Below are 25,077 nucleotides of genomic sequence, written 5' to 3' on the forward strand. Positions count from 1 at the left end.
CAAATACATGTTTATTATTCAGCACAACGCATACAACAATACATTAATCGTAATTAGTCAGTGAAAAATGAAAACAGCTTGTTATAAAAACTATAAATATAATACAATCCTCTGTATTGTAAGGACAGGTTTTTGAAATACCACATAAATAAACTATATGGTTTCTCTTTGAAAAGATTGTCTAAACCAGTAAGACAAAAACAGCATCCTGACTTTTCTCCGCAAAAAGCTCATAATTCTTTGAATCAAGGATAAAGGTCGTTGAGTACTATCTACACTTTGTACCGTCAGCAAAAAACAAACAAACAACAACAACCAAAAAAATAGAACAATAGTGAAATCTCTCTCCACATATACAGTATATATATGTATGGCCTGAGTTGTGCGGTGGTGGAGAGAAATTCACTCACAGAGATTTATTACCATTGTTGAGAAGAGACATTCTCTTCATTCAATGTGGGTTTTCACATATAGGCATCAGGTTAAATCTGACCAACAACATTTCTTTGGACTTTATATGTTTACTTTGACAGAAATAAACAACTGCCTGCGCAATGACTTGGCTCACCCAATTGTTTTCCTCCTATTCTCTGATATAAAAATAATCTAAATTGGCTACTTCAAACTCATTTCTGAAGGCTCTGAAAACCTCAAATCCCTCACATTCGCAAGGTTGAACCCTCCAGTTGGTCAGTATGTCAGAGTCATTTCTGTCCTCGTTCTTGAAAAACAAAGCAGTATATAAATGCACATGACCTCTTTTTGGCATTCAAGGCTTAGTAAACATCAACATCAAAGCCTGAGAAAACATTAAATATGTGTCATGTGCTTAATGACACGTCAATAATACTGCTCCCATTAACAACAGGAATAACAATCCATATAAATTGTGGTCCTCTCTCATTCCAGGCTTTGCCTTAAGCCTTAAATAGAATGAACTCTTTGCATCCATTATTTATCCCTTGCACGCTCCCAGCAATCCACTGTAGCTTCATTTAGAGGTTGATCATCTGAGTTGTTTTTTTTCCCCCTGATTCAGGACAGCATGTTCATATGTTGTCAGAAACCTGGTACTATATTGGTAGCATCTCTGGACCCTCGTTGACAATGCCCTCAGTTGAGCTGCCACAAAGCTTGGAAGGGCCAATTCAACTTTTGTTGAAAAGCCATGGGAAAAAAAAGGTGCCGAGTTTGCACACAAGCACCATGGTCCTAGACTAGCCCAGCTTCCCGGCACATGCGGAAGAACTGTCCCTGCTGTGCAATCAGGTTGGTTGGAGAATCCATCTCAGAGATGTGGCCTCGGTCCATAACAATCACTCTGTACAACACAGCAAGAAGGGGGAACGCTTTAAGTGTCACCAACATTTACATTTACTGGCCAAATGATATATTGTAATCAACCTTTATTAATTTTATGATTTTATTTATTGAACAGCAGCAGAATCAGGACTCCACATTCAGAACCAAGAAAAAAAAGAGCAATGTACATTAAGATTGACTTGTTAGAGAGCACAAAGTGGAACAAACAATGACAATTGATGCTATTTACTGCTGTAACTGAATTATTTGTATGGAATGAATAGAAATGCCCCCCTCACCCCCCAAAAAGATGCCCGCCCCCGCGCCGTACTTTCATTACATTTTTACAAAAGGTAAATTGTGTAAAAAGACCACTTTGTCCTGCTTTTGAGATCAGTTACAGTTACCTGACAGCTTAAGTTCACTAACTCACATTTATCACAATTTTTAAAAAATATGTTTCTCACCAACTAAACTGTATGAATTAGAGGATTTTCTGGGTATCTATTTCGAGTGCCCTTAAACTTTTCTTGAGGATTATTATGTAACAAGTGAATCATCCAAACACTGAGAACATCAATCAAAATTTAATATAGTTTACCATCTCACCTGTTTCCTCTTGACATATCTTTATTGTAGTTTGAACACTTCCAAAACTATATTTAAAGGATATTTGTCTTATTCGTATTCCTAGTTAGCTGGTCGAAACTCATAAACGCACAGCCATGAACCTTTTGTTTCATTATGTTGCATGCTAATGCTAAAATGCTAACTACTTAAGTGATAGTGGAAAAAGGATGTTTAAAAGCGTTTTTAAAAAAAAATTAACACCTGTTTTTGATACAAGAAATTTAAGTTTAAGTTTAAATATGTATTTGTTTAAAGTTGTGCCGCTGAAAACATTTTTATGCAATAAAATACAGTTTGCTGCAATACACAATGTTAATTTCAGAAATCAAACTGTTGATTTCATTAAAAGAAAAGGAAATATTTTGTTTTGCTGAATACACAATTATTGAATAGAATTTCAGTAGGATATTCAAATGCTGAAATATTCGATAGCTGCAGCCCGATATTCAACATCCCTTGTTATGCAGTATGGTCGTATTTTTATTGTTGAATAAAACCTTTGCTTCAGGTCCCTGGGGTTAATTTTGTGAAATTAGTAAATGTCGCAGGCCTCTAAAAAAAAAGATTGTTGGATAGTAATTTGTTCATCCCGGATGGAAAAGACAAAATGTGTATTCTATTTTCATTCTCCATGAAATTGATAGCATACCTTGTGTAATCCATGATAGTGTTAAGGCGATGAGCGATGGTAAGGACAGTGCAGTCTTCAAACTGGGTGCGAATTGTGGATTGGATCAGAGTGTCAGTTTCCAGGTCCACAGCAGCTGTTGCCTCATCCAAAACCAAGATTTTTGTTTTCCTCAGCAAGGCTCTTGCAAGGCAGACCAGTTGGCGCTGACCCAAGCTACACAGATGATAACGATTTGGAGAAGGTAAGAACCCATATTAACTGGGTTATGCAACATGTAACATTCACGTGTACCTGAGGTTTTCTCCTCCTTCTGAGCATTCATGGTTGAGTTTATCAGGAAGGTTGGACACAAAGTTCTTGAGGTGAGCAAGCTCTAATGAACTCCAGACTTCTTCATCGGTGTAAGTGTCAAACGGATCAAGGTTCATCCGGAGGGAGCCCGAGAACAGCACAGGGTCCTGAAAAAAGACCCACAGATAATTTTGGTCACAGATCATATCGATTTGTTATTATTCCTTTCATATAGTGTCACCGTATTTGATGTAATGTCAACAGTTCATGTGCGGGAAGACAGAGCTCAGTTTCAATTGTTAATAACTTACCTGGGGAATGATAGTTATGCGTGACCGAAGATCATGGAGTCCAATGTTGGCTATGTCGACTCCATCAATAAAGATCTTTCCCTTTGCTGCTTCTAAGATTCTAAATATTCCCAGGGCAAGTGAGGACTTCCCAGCTCCCGTCCTTCCCACAATGCCCACCTGGAACACATTAGACAGGTTTAATGTCTCACAAAGTCCCATACGAGCTTCTTTAGGTAAAGATCACATGATTTAAAAGGACTCACCTTCTCTCTTTCATGAATCTGCAAGGTAATGCCTTTCAAAGCCAACTCCAGGCCTTTGCGGTACTGTAACCCGTAGTCCTGGAACTCTATCGTGCCTGTCTGGGGCCAAGACAGAGGCAACACACTGTCTTCTATACTCCAGCTGGCCTGTATGATGTGAAGAGAATGAAATAAGTCACTGTGGTGCATAATTTCATTTTTGAAAAAAAAAAGACAAACAAAAGCCATTTTGAAGAAAGTGCATGTGTGGTGGAAACGCTGACCTCCTTCGCAGTGTCAGCATACTCATTTACTCTTTCCACAGAAACAATGTTGTTTTCCACATCAGTCCACGATCTAACAATCCAACTCAGGATTGCAGTCACCTGCAAAACGCAGCACAATCAAATCAGTTTATTATCATTACAACTAAGAAACATTCACTGATTCTGAAAATGAACATACAGTATTAGCCTTACAGGTATGTGTTCATTACGTTTTTTGCTAAAACAAAAATTCCGGGTGGCTGTCCTGAGGCTTTTAATTTAACAGTGAGCGTATTTCATCCGTAATTGCCACTTGCTGCTCGACCTCTGTGGTTTATGAACATATTATTAAGACAGTACAGCAGAAGCAAAGCCTCTTACCTGGAGGGAATGGGACACAGCCAATCCCACAATGCCGGGACTCAGGGTGTCCCTCCCCATTACGGACAGAATGGCAGCTGCTAACACCACTCCATTACCAACAAACTCCAAATTGACTGCCAGCCATCTGTGGATGAAACACAAATTGAATTGTCCTCATTGACTAACAATGAAACTAACCAAGGTATGCTTGAAATAGTTTTAGCCCTAAGTATTACCGCATTGGCCCGAATATAAGACGGGCCCCCTCTTTTTCAAGACTCAAGTTTGAAAAAAGACTTTTTGAACACCAAATTAATTTTTATACAGAAAATAATTACAGTACATCTGAAACAAATGATTCTAACAATATAGTTGAGAGAAAAAGCATGTTATTTTGCTTCATTCAAATCTTAATATCTGAACATTTAAATATGTAAACTAAAGTGCAATCACATTTGTAAATGAATGGCTTCTGATTTTTGAAATGTAAATTATATCATAACTTCTCTTCAGCTGCCGGTTAACCTGGCCGATCTTCGACCCATTTTTCTCCAGATTGTCGCTACATTTCTCCATTTTCTGTTATCTCTTCTATTTTTTTCTTCTCTTTTCTTCTCTTCTATTTTTTATTTTTCTTCTTCGTGCTACCGCTATTTTTATTTTTATTCTTGTGACGGGTTCGCTTTGGCCTGGGGAGTCAAGTTCAGCATTCGCTTCAATGGTATCTGGCGCCATCTAGCATCGTGAATGGGTATAATGTCTAGACCTCGAATATAAGACGACCCCCACTTTTTCAGTCTTATTTCAATGCCAAAAACACCGTCTTATATTCAGGCCAATACGGTACTCAAAAGACAACAAGGATTTACTGCACAGCAGCAAAGGGGCATTTTGGGTGTGAGTCCAAGCTCTACTGTTCCTGGTCTTGTTTTTTGTGATATACATTTTCCCCAAAAAGCAATTCATACTCTGGAGTGACTTATATCTATATTTTTTCTTCTTCATGATGCATTTTTTGACTAGTGCGACTTATGCTGTGGAGCAACGTATAGTCTGAAACATGTGGCAGTCATTGTACTTCCTAAATTTTTTTTAAAAGAGACAGCACATTATATTCAGGACGGATACTGACCGGGTGGCAACAAATCGGGGGAAGTAGGAGGTCTGGTTGAAATCTACCCTGTCATTGGCCTGCAGAATGAACCGTGACTGATCGCCAAAGGCCCGGATGACGCTGGCGCCCTGGACCGTCTCATTGAAGTGGGTGTAGATGGGGGAGCGGCTCACAGCTTCTAGCCTCCTCAGCTGACAGGATGTGGCAACGTAGAAGCTCTGTAGCCCACAGGGGGTAAATGAAACATATTAATAACAGCATCAAGATAGGGCGCTTGGGGGTTCCCCAGAATTCACAGTGAACTCGTGCAATCAACTTTTCTATAACACGGTAAAACGTCTCAGTCGTGTGAAAACTCAAAATCCTGAGTTGGGTGTTGAAATTTGGGATGGGACGTTACCTGCACAAAGGCGTAGAGAAATGCGAGAGGCAAGATGATCACAGCAGCAAAGGGTGTTGCCATGAGCACAATGATGCACACCTCCATGAGTTTAAAGACGTAGCTCAGCATCATCTTCAGGCCCTCGGGCACCATGCAGTCAATAGCGTCAATTTCTTTGGCAAAGCGGTTGAGCAAGTTGCCGCTGGGCGTGCATTCAAAGAAAGACATAGGTGAATGCAGCACATTGAGTAGTAGGTCCATGTGCAAGTGGCGGGAGGCTATGATGCCGCAGATGGAGATAGCTACAGTGGTACCAAAGACCGCAACGCCTGAGGAGACAAAAAATATGTTTGGTTATGTTTACTACAGAACATTGCTTCCACAGTACAAAACAATAAAATAAAAACGGAAATAACAGGATTTTTTAAGTTTTCAGTCAAATAATGGCACATTACCTTGAACAAAGCCCAGTGCTCCAAAGACAGACAGTTTCAGGTCGGCATTAATCTGGGTACCGTTAACTATTGGGTCATCAGCCCACATGCTTAGCCAATAGTTGTAGGCCAGCGAGGCTCCCTGCTGAAATGCGTACAGGAAGACAATTGGAATGATGATGGCCAGGCCTATTGTCTTAAAATACTTTTGGTACATCTCCAGCCTCACCTGTAATGAGGGGAGGGGAAAAATCATCAGTCAACATTTTTTTTAAAGGAATCTTTGAATTATTAACCAGTCTTACTCGTCCAGTGTGAGCCTTATCAACCTCTGTGAGCTTGCCAAGCTCCTCAGGAACCTGTTCCTGCTCTGTTTCAGACACAGGCTCCATATTCTGCAAGTTTGTATTTGTTGTGTCACCCCTGGGCCGAAAAAGGAGAGAGCAGAAGTCAGTTTCATTGAATTGAATAAGAGCCTTGCTTCGATTGTGTCAAAGCAAGATGGCAGTCCTGTAGTTTTAGGGTGCTCTGCTTTTCCTACCCAATAAGCTGCTCCTGAGACAAGTCTCTGGAGAATGGCATGAAATCAACCATACTCAGGCGAGCATTGGACCTCCTCGAGCCAGCTATGAGAAAGTCATGTTTTGCATTATTATAGGTTACAGTATTTGTGCTATTACATGCTGATCAGCCACAATGTGAAGACCGCTTGAACATTCTAATGGAATTCAAAAACTATATTTCAAAAACACCTTCGCAAAGATGATAATGCTCAGTTTTGATTGAAACCACTGTATTAATATAAAATGGTTCATTATTGTCGGTGTAGTTTACAGCTGTCAAACTGCACTTCATCATACTGAGAGCCGATATCTTAACTCCCTCATGAAGCTAAACTGCATGTTGTTCAAGTCAAACAGTAAATGAATTGCTTTTTTAGGCTGTACAGAAAGACACATTTCAAATATTTTGAAGATGGCTAGACTTGTCACCTCTTTGTATGGCACTTTCTTTACGGTCGGTGCTAGCAAACGTATGGATGAAATATGCAAAGGCGCCGCGGCGGCTGAGGAGTTCTTGGTAAGATCCGCTCTCTGTGATTTCTCCGTTTACGAGGACAAGGATGAGATCAGCTTGCGGCAAGAAGCTCGTCCCATGGGTCACCAGGATACGGGTCTGGAGAGCCACACAAGTGAGAGAAATTGGATGAGTGCAACAGTACACTGTGGCTGTCTGAAGACTAAATGCTGCCAAAGTGGCGGTTTTTGTTTTGTTAGAACAACAATGAAGGCCACATTCTTGTTCGTGGTTGAGGTGTCGTGGAACCACAATCTCTCTACGGGAACTCAGTTGGACTCTACCTTGTCTCTAAGCACTCCTTTGGGTCCGATGACTTTGTCAAAGATGTGCTGACCGACGTGTGCGTCAACAGCAGAAAGTGGGTCATCCAGCAGGTACACATCTGCCTTCCGATAGACAGCTCTGGCCAAGCTCACTCTCTGCTTCTGTCCACCTGAGAGGTTTAGCCCCTGTAAGGGAGGACTGTGAGGCAACGCTCATCGAAATTAAGAGTACAATAAATCATCTTTACCTTCTCTCCAATTTCTGTTGCATCTCCAGCAGGTAGGATGTTAAGGTCAGGCACCAGGGCGCAGGCCTCCAACACACGGTGGTACCACGTCTTCAGCTTTTCACGGCCAAAAATTATATTGTCTTGGACTGTGGCATTTTGTATCCAGGCTTGCTGGGGCACATATGCTGTCGAACCCTTCAAAGAGATATATCAGAGAGAGGCTCAAGGCATTAACATATTTACAGATACAAACACAGTGAGGGCTTGACTGTGGAGAATACTGTGTCATACCTTCACAGCGACACGGCCGCTTCTCTTCTCTGTTTCTCCAAGCATGGCAGACAATAAAGATGACTTTCCGCTGCCCACATGTCCAACCACAGCCACAAGCGAACCCCGCGGCACTTGGATGGAGATTCTGTAAATAGCAACAACAAATGTCCTGTTTGTCACTCCCGAGCCTCTTATGGATTTTGTCTTTTTTTTTTTAAATTAGCCATGTTGATAGCTCTTACTTTTTCAGACATGGAGGGCCCTCCGCAGACCAGCTAAAAGTTCCATTTTCAATCAGCACATCTTCCCCGTCTAAGCAGAAGCAAATAAAATGTGCAATCAAACGCTGAATACCTGTCATGATCTTTAATCCCAAATACCAAAATAAAATGTTTACAGAAATGTCCCTTCAAGAGATTCATCAGCTGTCTCTCAGGCTGTAATTATAAGTAGATTTACTCCAGCGTACGAATTCCAGACTGTGAGCGAGTGTTGACAGATGTGAGACAGAAAAGTGGAGCATGTTTGTCTAATTTGTCTCACCATAAATCAAAAGTTTGAAATCTTGTGCTGATTTATGTTCGACCACTAAATGGGAGCATCCTGTCATTACTTTGTCTGTCTGTCATCCTGGAGGCCCAGGAGGTGACAGTGCACATCATTTATGTCAAACTGTTGTGCTCAACATAACACAAACAACTAAATCTTGCGGCATGCCCACGTTTATTTTAACAGTTTTTATAAGGAAAATAGCAGTTCATTCATCCAGTTTAATCATTCAAACGTAGGTGGGGTTCTTACCAGAACCTAATGAGGCCTTTAAGACATTGTCCTCTTTGAGTTCCTCTGAGCACAGATATTTTCCCAGACGTTTTAGTGAAATCACAGCCTGGAACGGAGAAAATAGTTTATCCTTTGACATACACGGGCCGGCCACAACATTATGATCTCTTGTAAAATCTATGAGATCTAATAGAGCTGTTTCAAAGTTTTGAATGGCTCTGCCGGAGATGTTTTAATTTAGCCAGAGATGTTTAAAAAGTTCAGGGGTGGAAACCAGTTAAGAGCATAATTATTCAGCAATTTTGTTTTACGCCACTTGCCTTCAGATTTGAGTCAAGCTCTTTTCTGCATTTTTCCCGGGTACCTTTGCCTTACCAGAGGCTGTCTCAAATTCGTATGAATTGAGTTCCATCATCCAAAATTTGTACTACAGACCAATTGAAATTATTGACACAGTGACCGAGAAGAGATTTGATAATTGCAGTCGGACTGTTGTCTGGCAATGTATCTGTTGATAAAATCATTCAACATACTGTGATGCAAAAAAGTGTCATTTGATGATTTAGATGTAGCCACATGTTTAGTTAATATAGACATATTGTAGAGGATACATCCACATTTAAAAAAGCAGAGTGTTAAATTGATAACTCAGTAGTTTATTTATGAAAGCATTATGGGAGCCTAAAAACAATGATCTTGACAATAATATTATGCCTACCTGCATGGTTGTGCTTATTGCAAATGGAAGCTGGCTTAGTGGGGTCTTCAGAATGTTGATAAGTGCCATTGAAACAAACACTTTCTGCGCATCCAGGATGTTTTTGTCATCAAGCATTACGTAGACTCCAAACATCGCAAACGCAATCTGGAGGACGGCAACACATTCGATTTAAAAAATGTAGTTGCAGCATTTTTGTTTCATCATGAGCAGCAAATCAAACCACTAACCAACAGTCCATCAAAGATACAAAGGTAATGTCCAATAACATAAATACGCAAATAATAAACATTTGTAGGCATGTGTGGAAAATAAAAAGGAACATGATGGTGTGAGTAGGCTTGGTCAAAATTCTTTGCTGCGAATAGTTCATTCATTTACACAGGTGGGCTTTCCGTCAGTATTTCAGGCTGACCCACGAGAGCCCTTGTTAGCGACAGCCAATTGTCATTTCATGGCGGTCTGTGAGACTGAAAAGTATACAATTTTGTTTCTTTTATTTATTGTTTTTTGTATTTGGCTGCCTGTCCCAAGTACGGCACCTAAACTGAAAACGCCACCCCCCTGTTATTTTCTGAACGCAGCCTATGTTTTAAACCAATCAGCAGCTTGTGCTTGAACTGTTTCCATCTGTACTCTATGAATGCCCTGGCATCGGGCACTCCTTTTTTGGGGCACTCCAAAAAACTGAACGGCACATTTGAACAACGCGCTCAGTGCGTATTTCCGAAAGCACCCACAATTTGGGGACGGGGATTTGGGGTGTGAGTCCGAACTCTGCTATTCTTGGTCTTGGTTTTTGTCAAATAAATTTCCTGCAGAAATATGTAACTTATACTCCAGAGTGACTTATAGAAAGATATAGGGTGTGTATATTTAATGATAGGGCAGCCTGGTGGTCCAGTGGTTAGCGCGTCGACCTCACAGTGCAGAGGTACTGGGTTCAATTCCAGCTCCGGCCTCTTTTTGTGGAGTTTGCATGTTCTCCCCAGGCCTGCATGGGTTTTCTCTGGGTCATCCAGTTTCCTCCCACATTCCAAAAAAAACATGCATGGCAGACTGATTGCATACTCTAAATTGTCTCGAGGTGTGCGTGTGAGCATGGATTGTTTGTCTGTGTGTGTCCTGCGATTGGCTGGCAACCGGTTCACCTACTGTCCGAAGACGGCTGGGATAGGCTCCAGCACTCTCCGCGACCCTTATGAGAATAAGCGCATCGGAAAATGGATGGATGGATGGATGGATATTTAATGATGGCTTTTGTGTTTTTGCGGTGCTTTGTTGACAAAAAAAAAATACCATCTGTTGAGTCCAGTGCTCTTACCATGAAAGAAGAGGAATTGAAAGATGCAATGGAGATAGAATAAAGGATCTGGGACTTCTTCAGGGCCTTTAGCTCTTTTTCTCTATAACCCAAGACCTGCTCCAGGAAGGCCTTCTCCCAGGCGTAGAACTTCAGAATCTTTATCCCATTCAGGATCTCGTTCATTAGTTTGATTCGGCCATCCATGAACTTCATTTGAATCTCCTGTTAACCACAAAAAAAAAAAAAAAAAAAAAAAGAGGTCAGGGAAATCCAAAGAATCTTTGTGAGCATAGATCTATTGTCACAGTTGGGTGTCACAGGCTTTTCTGAATATAATTAAATTTATGAATATTGTAATAATTCATGACAAGTCTCCAATCAAGTGCCAGAAATGTGGTCACAATCTGATGCTGGTTTTCCTAAATTACGACTTCTAGCTCTTAAAACCACATGTCTCAGAGAAATTCAAAGTCGTGTGTGACTGCATTTTCCAGTCATTGTTGTCGTCACGGTTTCAAGGGTGGACTGACAAAAGACAAGACAAAGTGGCCCCAAACCCACATGGCTCCTCAGCTGCTATCTAAACCAGCTGTGACAATCTGGACCCAACATGCAACACTAGAGCTGCTCTGAAAGAAAAGAAGAAAGATTCCTATTTTATTATTATTCAAATGATAATTTTACCTGCAGCTTGCTTCTTTTCTTTGCTATCAGTCCATTCAGTGGGAAAATGAGGATGACCGTGGCAATTCCTGCCAAAGCTGATGGTCCAAGGTGCTGCCAAAAGGAAGGTAAACAATGGTTAGTAGTAGTAAAAGTATCAGTCCGACAAACCAGACACATAACATTCTACATTCACATACTTGCCACAGGAAGAAAAGACAAAGGGCAATTTCAATAGGGGCTAGCCAGACAGCGTTGAAGTAGACGACAAAATCCATAAGCTTCTGAGTATCTGCTGAAACCAGATTGACAATTTCTCCAACAGTGCAGGTCCTCCTGGCAGCGCTGTTGATCACCAAAGACTGCATTGATAACAAAAGAGACATTATTGTTGAATACACTGTCATACAGGTACTTTTTTTTTCAAGTGAAGATTTATGCTGATTTATGGATGTGAATGGTACCCTACATGGACAAGTGTCTTGGTAAAAATCTCTTGTAAATGAATGAATGAACGGGTTTGGGCGAGACATCTTGACCGCACATCACATTGAATGCTAAGTCTTCATTTGGGCAACACGACGCACAGTGCAAATATCTTTGTCCAGATAGTGTACAGTGTGCACTGTAACCTTTTCGTTACAGTACCTAGAAATCTGTCTTAATCTGGTTTAAAGTTGTGGATAAGGATATACAATGCTCACCTTCCTGTAAACCAGGCCCATAACAGCTGTCTTGACCCTCATTCCCACTGTGAAGCAAGTGTACATGTACTGATGGTTGAAGAGGGACTGGAGGCATGAGAGCAGGAACATGAGAGTGGCGTAGAAGTAGCCCTTCCACAATGGCGCTTCCTCATCTCTCATAAAGCCCAGGAGAAGACTGAAAACATAGAGAAGATAGAACTGGATGGCTCAAAAGCAGAATTTGCACATTTGCACGCACAGCTGACACAAATCAAAAAGGAAGAGATACGGTTTCACTATCAACATGATTCTGATACAGACTTCTATGTGACGAGTGACTGTCACACAAATTCACTTCAATTCAATTAAAACAAAGCGGCTTTGTTTGCGCAACATTGCTCAGCCTGCAGCCAGCCTGCCCTCACACCATGCCAGCAACTGTCTTATTGTGGTCTGTCTGTGTCTGTGCCACTCCGAGACCTATGCTGTGTAAGTTACTGAGGCAAAAGGCCTGTGGTTTCGTCTACTTCTTGCTTACAAATCCATGACCCTAATTAACACTTCAAATAATTCAGTCTTTGTGCCTCAAAAACAACATTCCAGTCCCACCACTGGAATACAGTATGGTCAGAGGGGGCCTTGACTTGTTTTCATTGTTGCCAGATTGCGGAGTTTTGTTTAGTTGTCTTTGACACAAATAGCTATAAAACACAACGATGACATTGGTATCCGGGATAAAATACGGTAATTATTTATATCCGAGTTTAAATTTGAACGTGATATTTTTTGCTCGCTGTATTTTGATAAATCCTCATAACAAGGACATCTCTTTCTATCCAATTGAATCCCATCCAGGTAGGTTCAATCCAACTTGCGGTTTGGAGATTTTGGCAGCTGCTTTACGCAGCACATTGAACTCGGTGTCACTGGGTTTGTGGGACGCAGGCACTGGAAATGTGTCTCAACAGCACTAAGTCAACAGTTTCTATTGCTAAATATAATGACTTACATAATTGCAACATTCCGCAAACCTTATTTTTGTTTTTTAACTGAGACTTGCTCCTCTATGTTGGACAGTGAGTTAACAACATCTCCACAACAGATTATTATTATTATTATTATTATTATTTGTAATGCTGGAGCCTCCAATGTCTAAGAGCATTAACTTTGTTAAGATACACTGACATATGGACAAAAGTATTTGGACACACCTCTGAATCAAAATTAATTAAATAATCAGTCGAGGACAGAACCCCCTCCTGCCCCCCCCCCCCCCCCATCCGTAATTCTATGTTGCTAGTTTTGTGAGAACATCCCGGTGCACAAAGAAAGGTCCATAAAGGTATGCTTGGATGTGTTTGTCGTGAAAGAATGTTCAAGTTCTAACCTCATCCTCATCAAACACCTCTGAAATAGGAGAGATTGTGAAACAGGCCACCCCTTGTAAATGTTATGAGATGAATGGATGGACAGAAAAATGCCACGGACAAACTGTAAAACCATGTGCAAATTCAGTGTACCCGCATGTGTACATCCAGGTGTCCAAATCCTGTACTTTGATGCATATAGTCTATTCCAAAGTTCTCATGTAAGAGAAACTGCTGTGTCTTACCTCAACACCTGGGGAATAGCAAACATGAAGGCATCATGCAATATGATACACATGGTTCCAGTAAGGAAGTATGGACCAAATTTGCGTGCCAGAGTTCTTAGCAGAAAGAAGCCAGAGCTCTGCTCTTTGTGAAGCTTCCTGAGGAGTTGAGCTTGGTCCGGCAACCTGCTCCCCAGTGCCACACCTGATGTCAAGGCCTTTTCCTGCCTGTCATAGAGATGAAAAACATAGTTACACACATGACCTCTGTTGCTGGGGCCCAGTATTATTATCTGTTATAGAGCAAATTGGCTCCATCTTTATTTATTGGACAGGATGAATATAATCTTAGCACAGCCATACTTTGCCGGACCACTAATTCCAAATGGGTCAATTTAACAGTTGTCTCTTTTAAAAATGAGAAAGATTCCTTTAATTGAGAAATTGCTCTTCGAGTTACGGTGTGTAAAATGCACCTGCCATCAAGTGATGAATTACCAGAATGAAAGTTCAAAGTGTATGCATTTTGAAGCACGCGCGCCAGGGTGCCTCAGAGGGACCACTCTTTGCAAGCCTACTACCATTTTCTTCAGCAGAGGTGCAAGCAAAATGTCATGGCAAACGACTTCTAGTGTTCTCTTAAGTGACAAAGTAAGTGCACTGGATTTGCTACACATGTTGTAGTCATTTACCCAGCAAATTTGTGATCGGGTGATTTATCTTCTCACTTGCTTATTAAAATTTTTATTGTGATATTACAAGGAACTACTGCTTACACTAATGCCAGGGGCTAATTACGTCCACCAAACCAAGCATACAGAGAACACATGCTGAGTCGTATTAGTGTTTTATAACACATTTGGACTTTCGGGTGTATTGCGACAAACACCTTTCCCTTTTGGAGATGAGGAGAGGGTAGAGGTGCAAAAGGCTCACCGAATAGAAATCTCAGAAAACTTGGCTGCACGCAATAAGCAAAACGGCTTTGAAAATGCATTGAGGAACTCCGCTCACTAAGTATGTCTATTTTGGGTATACGTAGCAGAACGATGGCAGTGAAACAATGAGAAGTGTGTTTTACAAAATGACTGAAAATTGACAAAACAAGAATTGCTACACTGTCCCTTTCACATTGATGAGCATTGTCTGTCGCTTTTGCCTGCAAACTGGATTTATCTAATCATTGGCATAATGCGGGGGTCGGCAACACGCGGCTTCGGAGCCACATGCGACTCTTTAGCGACATCTAGTGGCTCCCTGGAGCGTTATAGAAATGTTTGAAAATGGAAAAAGATTTTGATAGTAGGCTAATATAGCTCAAATAGATATAGATACATGTTACAGCTCCGAAAAAGGAGAACTGTGGTGGTGTTTTTTTTAAACCTACACTTTATTTATGCTTTAACAGTCTCCACAAACACAGACACGTGTGCCTGACTCCGTGCCTTCTCTCCTCGTTCGACTCGAGAGGCGTTCAAAGACAGCCTGAGAAAAACGGAAATTAATGATCACTTCACTGACACTAAGAAAAGCCAGAATGATGCACCAAAACAAAAAATCAAGCGAGGAAATTACAAAATATATTCTATGGGGGCGTTTGTGAACACACAACAAAGGAATGAATAACAAACAATTCTGAGACAGTCCAGCCTCCTACATACATACAGCATTTGTTTCCTTCATTGTAAGTTTTATAGAAGGATTTTATTTTTTTGCGGCTCCATACATATTTGTTTTTTGGTTTTTTTGGTCCTATATGGCTCTTTCAACATTTTGGGTTGCCGACCCCTGGCATAATGGGAATTGAATGAAGTGTTTCAAAGCGGGGAAATGATTGTACTGTACATGTGAGTTAAGGTGTCTTCATGCAATATGAATGTGTTTTTGAATCTTGCTCATGAATACAATTTGGGATATCTTCAGTGCAAGTTATCTCACTTTTGAATCTTGGCACATTCCACTGTCCAGTCCTCTTGCAGCACAGAGATAATTTTATGGGACGTGTCTTCCTCTCTCAACGTCCACAGGTCCTCCGCTGCCAGAGGAGTGCGATATCCCTTCACAACAAGTCTGAGGAACAAATGTGAAGATGATTCATTCACACATACAATAATCAAGAGAAGACACTCACACACACACACACACACACACACACACACACACACACACACACACACACACACACACCCACACACCCACACACACACACACACACACACATACACACACGAACACGTGTAAACAAGTACAAATGTTGCTGGGCTGAGTGAAAAAAGGGAGACTTTGAGGACCTTACCCAGTAAACCACCAGAAGAGAATCTTGGACAAAAAAGAAGCGTCTTTCACAGGGCAAGGATTCTGCAACACAATCAAGAACCAGAATGACTTTTCTTTGAACAGCAAATGCTAAGGTGACATCCTTACTGAGTATGATAGCAAAGGGTGTATTTATGAAACGCAAATAAATGGTGTTTCAGGGTAGAGGCTATGAGCTCCACGAGTCAGCATCCTGTAAATAGAGCCCAGTGTTAGCAGACAGTAAAAATGATGTTTGAGGTCAAAAACAGCAGACGGAGCGGAAATGTGTCATCGCAAATGTCCTATACGTATGCACACACACACATAGAAAGTTTGCCTGCTCAACCATATGTTTCTCTCCATCCTGCCACCCCCTCACTAGTCTGTTTGCTCTCTTTATACCAACACTCCAGCGTTTCATCCTTCATTTCCTCTCTGACTGTGAGTAAGTCTAACCAGAGGAGGAGAAGGAAGCGGAGGAAGAAGACGAGGACACATCAAGGAACGACCAATGGGTGTGTTCACCACGCCAGTCTGTGGCTTCTACACCACACCACCGGTCGGAGATCTGCTCGGGACTTTTCCAACTGTTTTTATGGTTTATCACCAGGGAAATACTTTGTATTACGTCACAACTCCGTTTGATTGATGAGGGTCTCACTTTCAGTGTCCTGGAGGAGGTGGTTTTGTGGGCAAAATAGCAGGAACAGCTCTCAGTATGACACTGTGCAGTCCTACACAACTGTAAACTACAATAAAAAAAGATAATGTTTCATTAATAGCTCAAATGAAAAAAAAAAGCTTTTGACATGGGAGCTGTGTTCTACGACAAGTCAATGCTAATTGATTGCAGATTTTCAGCGTCCATTGGACAATGGAAGAGAGTACATGTGTCATGTTAATGGTATGCGGGAGGACAAGGAAAAACATACACATGGTTGTTCACACTCTCCTCACAGGAAGCTAAAGCAATGAGGTGAGAGGAGAAAGAGGTGAATCACATCGTGCCTCCAAAAGGTTTGAACCACAAGACGCTCAGGTGGGAGAACACGGCAGTATTTTAACGGAAGTGGGCTTCACCCTGCCCCATACCTTTTCGAAGGCATTTTTCCCCTCTGGAGGCAGGTCGGCAAAGCAGCACAAGAAGAGTTGGACCAGTTGAATGGTGACGTAGGAGAAAAACGCTACGTATCTCACAGTATCAGAGTCAATGCCCTGTGGAGTAAATAAACACCAACTTTTAGAGACCGTGATGGCAACACATGAGTCAGTGAGTTTATTTGGTTTAATCTATTACAGGCACGTTTTCCAAGTCTGAGATTTTTCTTCAAAGCCACAAAGATAATTAATGGTTTTGTGGCTGGAAATGCCCCAGCAAAACTAGGATTGCATAACCAACAGGTTTCAGTCTCATCAATATGTTGTTTCCCTTTTTTTTTCTGCTTTCCCCATATGTACACACTTTATAGCACAGGATATGGTTTGTACAGTCACGCCCAACACAGCTGCATATAGTCAGGATTTAAAACACAAAATCTTTCATGATGATGGTAGACATATAAATGCAGCAACATCTACAGTCATTCTGGCTTTCGGCCACCCTGACACACAAGTGTAAATAGGGCAAATGTGGTTTTAAAATCCACCATGTAGCTGTAAATTAAGGGACCAGATGTGATATAAACTACTCACTCATAATTGTCTAAAATATTGAACCTTTTGCGTGTCATGATTCGGTTTAGAGACCAACAGGTGGCACTGTAGGGCTCCCCCGGCAGCTGCACACCTGTTGGTCATAGGTAATTAGGGCCTTAAAAGGGCTCCCAGCCCAAACACTCAGTGTCGGGTCATTGTTTACTCTTGCTACTGTCATGTTTGTTTGTTTGTTTGCTGTTCCTTTGCTGCTGTCATGTTTGTTCTAGTAGTGTTTTGGTTATTGATAGTTTTTGTTTAAGTCATGGTTTTTGTTTGTTACTTTGGACTTTGTTTTGGATTTAGTTTTCTTTGGTTTAAATACAATTCGTCAAGTACACCCTGCTCCTCCCTCCTGCCTGCTTTTTGGGGTCCACCACCACCACGCAAGGTGACATTGCAACGCTATCCTTATCATACAGAACCTGTTTATTCTGGCACATTATAACACTTGGGTCAGCGCCACAGCCACAGCTAGTTTGTTGTGCAACAGTATGTATGCAAGCAATCCAGAATTACAGGGTAAACACAAAACCTTTTTATCTGAACTCTATGGAGCTATGCCCAGAAAGGGGATATAATGTGACCAAATGGATTTTTCCACTTAAAGAAAAACAAGGTCAAGCTGGTTGAGAATGTGGGTGAGAAAAATGTAGGTCAAGTCAGAATGGCCAAGGGTCAACAGACAGAACAACCTCATTACAACCCCCTAAGCAGTGGAGGAATCTCACACTAAGGGGGAGAAAACAAAATTATGGATACGTGTGTGTTTGCGTCTTTTCTCTTTTTTTTAGAAATGCAAATGAAACAGACCAATGGCTTTGCACACCTAAATATAAACATAGCCCCATTCTACAATGATTGCAGTGGCGCACAGTAGGCATAGGACAAAAAGAAAATGTAAACGCATGCAAGGTCAACCAGAATTGGCAGTGTCATCCTCTCTTCCTCCTCTCCATAGTTAATGTTCACTTTTTTTGGTTTCAAATGGAAGATGAAATAACACTTTGCTGACATAGCATATGGCTCAAGCTGTGCGTCTCGACTATGGGCAGCAGCTCATTTGACTAGATATGACTGCATGGTAGTTGACATTACTGGGGACAAGCCTGACCAACATTTGTACATTTAACGGACTATAAAACAAACATGATTAACAATTATTGGAATAAAGACACAACAAACCTCATCTATGGCCAGCTGGATCTTTGCTCTGAGTGGCACGAGGGAGCAAACAACAGCCAAGACCCAGAAGAGGAAGAGGAATACAGAAGACCGACAACCTCGTATTCTTTCCAACTGGATGATACATAAAGCCAGGATCTGAACGGAAAGAGAGAGCGAGAGAGAAGAAAATGATTTACACATTTATAGGATGGCTTTCTGCCATAGCCAGCAAAAATAATCCCAAAGTGATTCTAATTCTTGGAATTCTATTGTAGTTTCGACTAGTTAAAACAAACAGAAACCCCCATTTCATTTTACCATAGGCCTACTGTAGTATTTTATAATATGACATGTATTGATCAGAAATGCCAAATCCAGGTCCAGAAAGTAGAAAAACCTGCCGCAGTTGCCAGGTGCTTTTAATTGACTGGCAAGTAAACAAGCTCCCCAAATGGGTTTTTACTTTTTTGGACCTGGATTTGACACCTCTGGCTTTACGAGACCAGAGAGTAGGCAGTATGCTTCACTGATTCAGTGGAAGAAAACAAGGCGCTATCTGCCAATGTTACGAACAAAATTGCTGAAAGGTTGGTGTGACCAGTACTGGCTCATCCCTGCTTTAAAAAAGAGAAATAAATAAAATAAATATGAGCTGTTAGACCTACTATACACACAGATAAACCCTCTTAACACATGCAGCATGTTGTTTCAGACAAAATAAGAGTCAGTGTTCGGTCACAGATGTCCTCAATGGAGTCATGCGTTGGGCGTTGAGCCTCTATACAATCCAAGTGGTTGGCCAAATAAGACGTCACACCATTGGGCCAGCTCACCGAGTGGGGAAAATGTAAATTTAAGTATCCAAAAGAGCACCACATTGGTTAGTCTGGGATGAACCACAGTACTGCCTATTAAAGACTAGTGGTAATAGGACTTTCCCATCAACAACTTGATAGGGGGAGATTTCTGTGTGCCCTCACTGATGTAAACAACATTGCAGGCTTCTCATTCGGTGGTCTAACGTTGATGGTTTGCTCTTTGGCTGTTCTTTTCCATTGCAAACTTGTTGTTTGTGTGGTAGTGAGTGTTGCTCGGCGGCCGCTGGGAAGACAACATGTTTTGCCTTTCTTTTGCATCAAAAGTATAATCTCCTGCATAAACCTACTAGAAGATTGGATAAATGCTAAAGTGTATCTAGGTACAGTCAGCACGTTAACCCTAACCCTCTGTGTTGTGTTGGTTCCTTTATCTTTAATGATTATGATCACAATCTAATATTTTGCTCTATGGATTGTGCAAAATTTATATGTGAACATGCATTAACTTTCAGAGGTCTTCATTCAGACAGGTATGAAATTCTTAGGTCTATGTGGCTAAGAGGCAAAAGCTTAACAGAGAGGAGTTAAGTCCTCTTGATTTTAATACCATTAAGACGTATTTATTATGAAAGCATTTTTAAAAAGATAAGAAAATGGGAGGTCAATAGTTGCATGACATTTTTAGTCATATTTATTTTACTTTTTGTTATCCATCCATCCATTCCATCCATTTTCCGAACCGCTTGATCCTCACTAGGGTCGCGGGGGGTGCTGGAGCCTATCCCAGCCGTCTCCGGGCAGTAGGCGGGGGACACCCTGAATCAGTTGCCAGCCAATCGCAGGGCACACAGAGACGAACAACCATCCACGCCCACACTCACACCTAGGGACAATTTAGTGTGTTCAATCAGCCTGCCACGCATGTTTTTGGAATGTGGGAGGAAACCGGAGCACCCGGAGAAAACCCACGCAGGCCCGGGGAGAACATGCAAACTCCACACAGGGAGGCCGGAGCTGGAATCGTACCTCTGCACTGTGAAGCCGACGTGCTAACCACTGGACTACCGGGCCGCCCACTTTTTGTTATATGGATTATAATTTACAATTCAATACATTTGCAGTAAATGGCCAGTATTTGTCTTATATTTTGACTTAATGTGAAATTATATTTCAAATGAAAAAAATCCCAAAACAATTTCAGCAGAATTGGTATTAATGAAATTGCAAGAAGTAGTGACAAACCCAGAGTGGGTAATCTAGACAATTGGGCGGTTTCCCAATTTTGGCACACAGCAAGAAACAACACCACTATCAGTGTCACTATATTACACCCTGTCTGTAAAAAATAATACATTAAAGAGGCATACTGCAGTCACAAGAGTTGCTTGGAATGCAACAAAATACAGAAAAGTCAAGTCAACATCAGTCCACAGTCCACTAAATTGTGCATTGAAAGTGGTGTAAAAAGGTTTCAAATAAGAGGGCTAAAAGGAAGTGCCATATGAGAAGCCTAATTGTTGCTGGCTTAACAGTGTTTGATAAATCTGCCTTGTTAAGTGGAACTGTTATGTACGCTTGCCTATTGGTCCGTGCCTGCCTCACAGTGCAGAGGTCGTGGGTTCGATTCCAGGCTTGGGCCTTCCGGTGTGAAGTTTACATCTTTTCTCTGGGCACTCTGGTTTCCTCCCACACTCCAAAGACATGCATGGTAGGTTGATTGAATGCTTGAAAAGTCGAGATTGACCCAAAGAGTGATTGTGAGTATGAATGGTTGTTTGTCAGTAGGTGTGTCCTGCGATTGGCTGGTTTGTTTGTTTATGTTTGTTTGTTTATTGAACATAAAACATATATACAGTAATAATTTGACAGAAAATAAGGTAGATAAAAAAAGTAAAAAGAAAGAAATCAATCTTCATTCAACACAGTTATTATGTTCAAGGGAGTAGGAAGAAGTAAAAAACTTATCTAGTCCTACCCCGTTATGTGATTGTATCTAATAAATCATTTTTATATCAATCAGAAAAGTAAGAAGAAAGAAGTCTCCATTAAGGCTCATACTTTACCCTTAACCGTGATATTTTTACAACTTTTGGTTTGTATCGGGATTATATACTTCCACACCCTGACACTCTTGTGTCAATTTTCTCTTAAATTCATAATGGATATTTATATACCTTTCTCTATTTATCAACTTAGTTCTGATTTATCATTATATTTAATGTTTTGAATTTATCATTTTAACTCTGATTGATGTAGGTTGTTTGTACTATTTTTTTGAATTTGTTTTTTAACTCGGCAAGCGATTTACTCATTTTCAGGTCCGTTTCGAGATTATTCCACAGATTAACACCTTTGATAGATACACTTCTTTGCTTGATGTTTGTTCTTGTTTTGAGTTTTTTGAATAAGTTGGTACCTCTTAAATCATAGCTGCTTTCTCGAATTTCGAAAAACTTCTGAATGTTTTGGCAGAGCAGGTTATTGTGTGCTTTGTACATTAATTGGGCGATTTTAAAGTCAACCAGGTCATAAAATTTCATCGTATTTAATTTGATAAATAGTGGATTTGTGGGTTCCGTATATTTTGATCTATTAATAATTCGAATTGCTTTTTTTTGTAGGTTGAGAATAGGGAGTGTGTTTGTTTTGCAGGCATTTCCCCATATTTCCACACAGTAGGTCATATATGGTAATAATAATGAAGTGTACAATGTGTACAAAGATCTCTTATTTAGCACTTCCTTGGTTTTGTAGAGGATCCCTACGGTTTTGGCTATTTTTCTTTTTACGTTATCGATATGTGGCTTCCAACATAGTTTTGAGTCTATTACTAATCCGAGAAACTTGGTTTCATACGCTCTTTCTATCTCAATTGAGTTTACCATAATTTTAGCTTGGTGTTTGATTGGTCTTGTGCCAAAAACAATTAACTTCGATTTTTTCAGGTTAAGTGACAATTTATTTCTGTCGAACCCTGTGTACCCTGCCTCCTGCCTGAAGACAGCTGGGATTGGCTCAAACATGCTCAGCATCCTTCTTGTGAGGATAAGCGGGTCAAAATGGATGGATGGATGTTCTCATGCATGTTCAAATAAAAACTGATCATTATTTTATAAACACATCCATCCATCCATCCATTTTCTAATCCGCTCATCCTCACGAGGATCGCGGGCGTGCTGGAGCCTATCCCAGCTGTCTTCGGGCAGTAGGCGGGGGACACCCTGAACTGGTTGCCAGCCAATCGCAGGGCACATGTAGACGAAAGACCATTCGCGCTCACAATCACACCTCGGGACACTTTAGAGTCTAAATTCAGTCTAAATTTTAGACTGTTCCATTAATCTACCATTCATGTTTTTGGAATGTTGATGTGATAAATGATATCTCACCTACCGTAAAATAAATGACCATTTCTGTGATTAACCCTCAATACAAGCGATGCGTTTTCATCCAAAGATGTGCTTGTGTTTATTCAGGAGTCTGCAAAGACCACATGTGGGCAAGGCAGTCTGGGTTGGAAGGCAAGAAACCAAAAAATGCCTGCAGAGAGTGGGAGCTTTGTAACAAAAGTGACTCACCAGGAGCAGTGGCTCGCTGGCCATCTGACAGTTCACTGCATTGTGATGTATCCATCAACCTTTGTCTTGTCAAAGTTCTGTACACAACGGTCATGCTGATTGTGCAGCTTAAAAGCTATGTGCGTTTTTCATGAGTGAGACCCCGGTCATATCCTGTAGTGTGCTTGTGAATGAATGCAATGTCCATGTCTGACAATTCAACACCTCACTACCACACTTGAAATGAACTATGCCTTCACGTCTACTATTCCCACATAAAACAGGAATTGATGTAGGGATAAGTCTACTCTGCACGCTGATGATTGATGGTCAAATATCAGCACGTTTACAGGGGAATGCAATATTTGCATTGACTGCAACGCTATAAATCTGTCCTTAGTTATTTTTCTTTTCACCTCAGTGTCTTGCCAATGAATGATACGTTCTATATTCTTTCATGTGTTTGCACGTTAACGTGTCAGCCACATTCCCAGAAATTTCTTGTTGCCCTTGGCAACATAGAACAGGAGGAATGTCCGATGAGGGGTTTGAGGTCGAATCAATAGTTTTTACTCACTCACGCTGACTAGGGACCCGCCTTGACTTACAGAATCCTGTTGTATTGCTGATTGTTGTGATTGCATTGATGCAAATACCTTCATGGTCTGGGTAAAATTATCAAGAAAAAGTTGGTGCTTTAAGAAAAAAAGTTTCACATCAAGACGACAACAATTCCCGTTCCCAAGGACTTGCTAAAATGCTGTAATATGTATGCCAGGTGAGAATTTGGCAACGTCACTTTGTGGGGGGGGGGACACGAGGCACGTACGCACTAACTTGTACTCCGGGTCATTTCTGAAACTGTCTTGTGTATTACCGCCAGAGGCCTTTCACATATGTACGCAATGAAACTCCTCTGGTTACAGTAAGGGTCTAGGACATTGTACACTTTGCTAGGAGAGGAATGGAAAGTAGTCTTTTGGCTATAATTAGGTGTATTTACATTTTAATCTTCATTAATGTACATTTGCCCTCTATAACAAATCATGAAAAAAAAAGAAGGAAATCCATTGTTTTTACCACAGTCATGCTGCGTATGATGGGGCTGAGAAGGAAGATCATGTGCTGCTCAATCTCCTCGCTCCTCTCCAGTAAGATGTAGAAAAACTCCACAAAGCCAAAGAACGCCAACAGAAACCCGAGCACCTAAATAGCACAGTGAGATCAGGTTGAGGCTTTATTTGAAGAAAAAAATCAAATATATCCTCTCCACAAACAACAGAGGATCCCCACGTATTCAATGCAAGACTCACCATCTTGACGATGCAAAGGGAGGACACCTGAATGCGTCCATGGTCATGGCAGTAAAGGTGAAGGCAGTAGAGAGGGGCTAGGAACCACAGATAGACGCATGGGACCCATACTAAAACTGTGTTCTGAAAGCACTGGGTCAAGTCTGGATTGGCTGTGTACCATGTGCGGTTCCAGTCCTGCAAGAGAGATTAAAGAAATGATCAACAAACTACAAATATTACACAGCAAGATAACAATCTTCTGAGAAAGTCAGAAGACTCGGCCCAAATCCAGAGAATGCAGAGAACGTTTCAGCATTCCTAGCAGCACAGAGTGAAACCACAAACAGTTTTCAAAATTGTGAGTGAGTCCAGGCTGGACTGTGTGAGGAGGTCTTCTTTCTTTCTTTGAAAAGATGAGTTAGCCTTAGCCAGTCTTTGACCTTGCCACTGTCTTTTTTTTGAGTAGGACAGAGCAGGTCAAAGAGATCAAAGATCATACCAAACACCAAGTTTATGAACACAAACCCAATAAACCATTTCTTGGTATGTTTATTTATGGATTACATAACATTGGGGACAGCATGGTGGTCAGCTGGTTAGCATGTCCACCTCACAGTGCAGAGGTGCAAGGTTCGATTCCGGCTCCAGCCTTCCTGTGTGGAGTTTGCATGTTCTGCCCGTGCCTGCGTGGGTTTTCTATGGGTACTCT

The 25,077-nt window shown here is 41.1% G+C and overlaps 1 protein-coding gene across 1 annotated transcript in view; it reads right to left on the reverse strand.

The window, feature by feature from the left end:
- Positions 1 to 25,077, reverse strand: part of abcc6a (ATP-binding cassette, sub-family C (CFTR/MRP), member 6a) — a 28,747-nt gene continuing 3,670 nt past the window's right edge. The window contains exons 2-31 of the mRNA XM_086119480.1: positions 24,387 to 24,563; positions 24,154 to 24,279; positions 18,717 to 18,854; positions 16,932 to 17,054; positions 15,838 to 15,899; positions 15,480 to 15,611; positions 13,563 to 13,769; positions 11,969 to 12,146; positions 11,465 to 11,626; positions 11,286 to 11,378; positions 10,620 to 10,823; positions 9,296 to 9,442; positions 8,596 to 8,683; positions 8,037 to 8,106; positions 7,813 to 7,939; positions 7,540 to 7,716; positions 7,310 to 7,477; positions 6,941 to 7,124; positions 6,490 to 6,574; positions 6,254 to 6,371; positions 5,970 to 6,177; positions 5,533 to 5,843; positions 5,151 to 5,350; positions 4,037 to 4,163; positions 3,674 to 3,775; positions 3,411 to 3,557; positions 3,166 to 3,324; positions 2,855 to 3,021; positions 2,582 to 2,776; positions 1 to 1,321 (exon numbers count right to left, since the gene is read on the reverse strand). Coding sequence (XP_085975606.1) covers positions 1,213 to 1,321; positions 2,582 to 2,776; positions 2,855 to 3,021; positions 3,166 to 3,324; positions 3,411 to 3,557; positions 3,674 to 3,775; positions 4,037 to 4,163; positions 5,151 to 5,350; positions 5,533 to 5,843; positions 5,970 to 6,177; positions 6,254 to 6,371; positions 6,490 to 6,574; positions 6,941 to 7,124; positions 7,310 to 7,477; positions 7,540 to 7,716; positions 7,813 to 7,939; positions 8,037 to 8,106; positions 8,596 to 8,683; positions 9,296 to 9,442; positions 10,620 to 10,823; positions 11,286 to 11,378; positions 11,465 to 11,626; positions 11,969 to 12,146; positions 13,563 to 13,769; positions 15,480 to 15,611; positions 15,838 to 15,899; positions 16,932 to 17,054; positions 18,717 to 18,854; positions 24,154 to 24,279; positions 24,387 to 24,563 — 4,491 coding nt within the window. The 3' untranslated portion in view covers positions 1 to 1,212. The remainder of the gene's footprint in view (positions 1,322 to 2,581; positions 2,777 to 2,854; positions 3,022 to 3,165; positions 3,325 to 3,410; positions 3,558 to 3,673; positions 3,776 to 4,036; positions 4,164 to 5,150; positions 5,351 to 5,532; positions 5,844 to 5,969; positions 6,178 to 6,253; positions 6,372 to 6,489; positions 6,575 to 6,940; positions 7,125 to 7,309; positions 7,478 to 7,539; positions 7,717 to 7,812; positions 7,940 to 8,036; positions 8,107 to 8,595; positions 8,684 to 9,295; positions 9,443 to 10,619; positions 10,824 to 11,285; positions 11,379 to 11,464; positions 11,627 to 11,968; positions 12,147 to 13,562; positions 13,770 to 15,479; positions 15,612 to 15,837; positions 15,900 to 16,931; positions 17,055 to 18,716; positions 18,855 to 24,153; positions 24,280 to 24,386; positions 24,564 to 25,077) is intronic.

Source organism: Hippocampus guttulatus, chromosome 9 (genome assembly GCF_054856545.1).
Source record: "Hippocampus guttulatus isolate MCC_2025c chromosome 9, RoL_Hgut_1.0, whole genome shotgun sequence".
NCBI classification, from domain to species: domain Eukaryota; kingdom Metazoa; phylum Chordata; class Actinopteri; order Syngnathiformes; family Syngnathidae; genus Hippocampus; species Hippocampus guttulatus.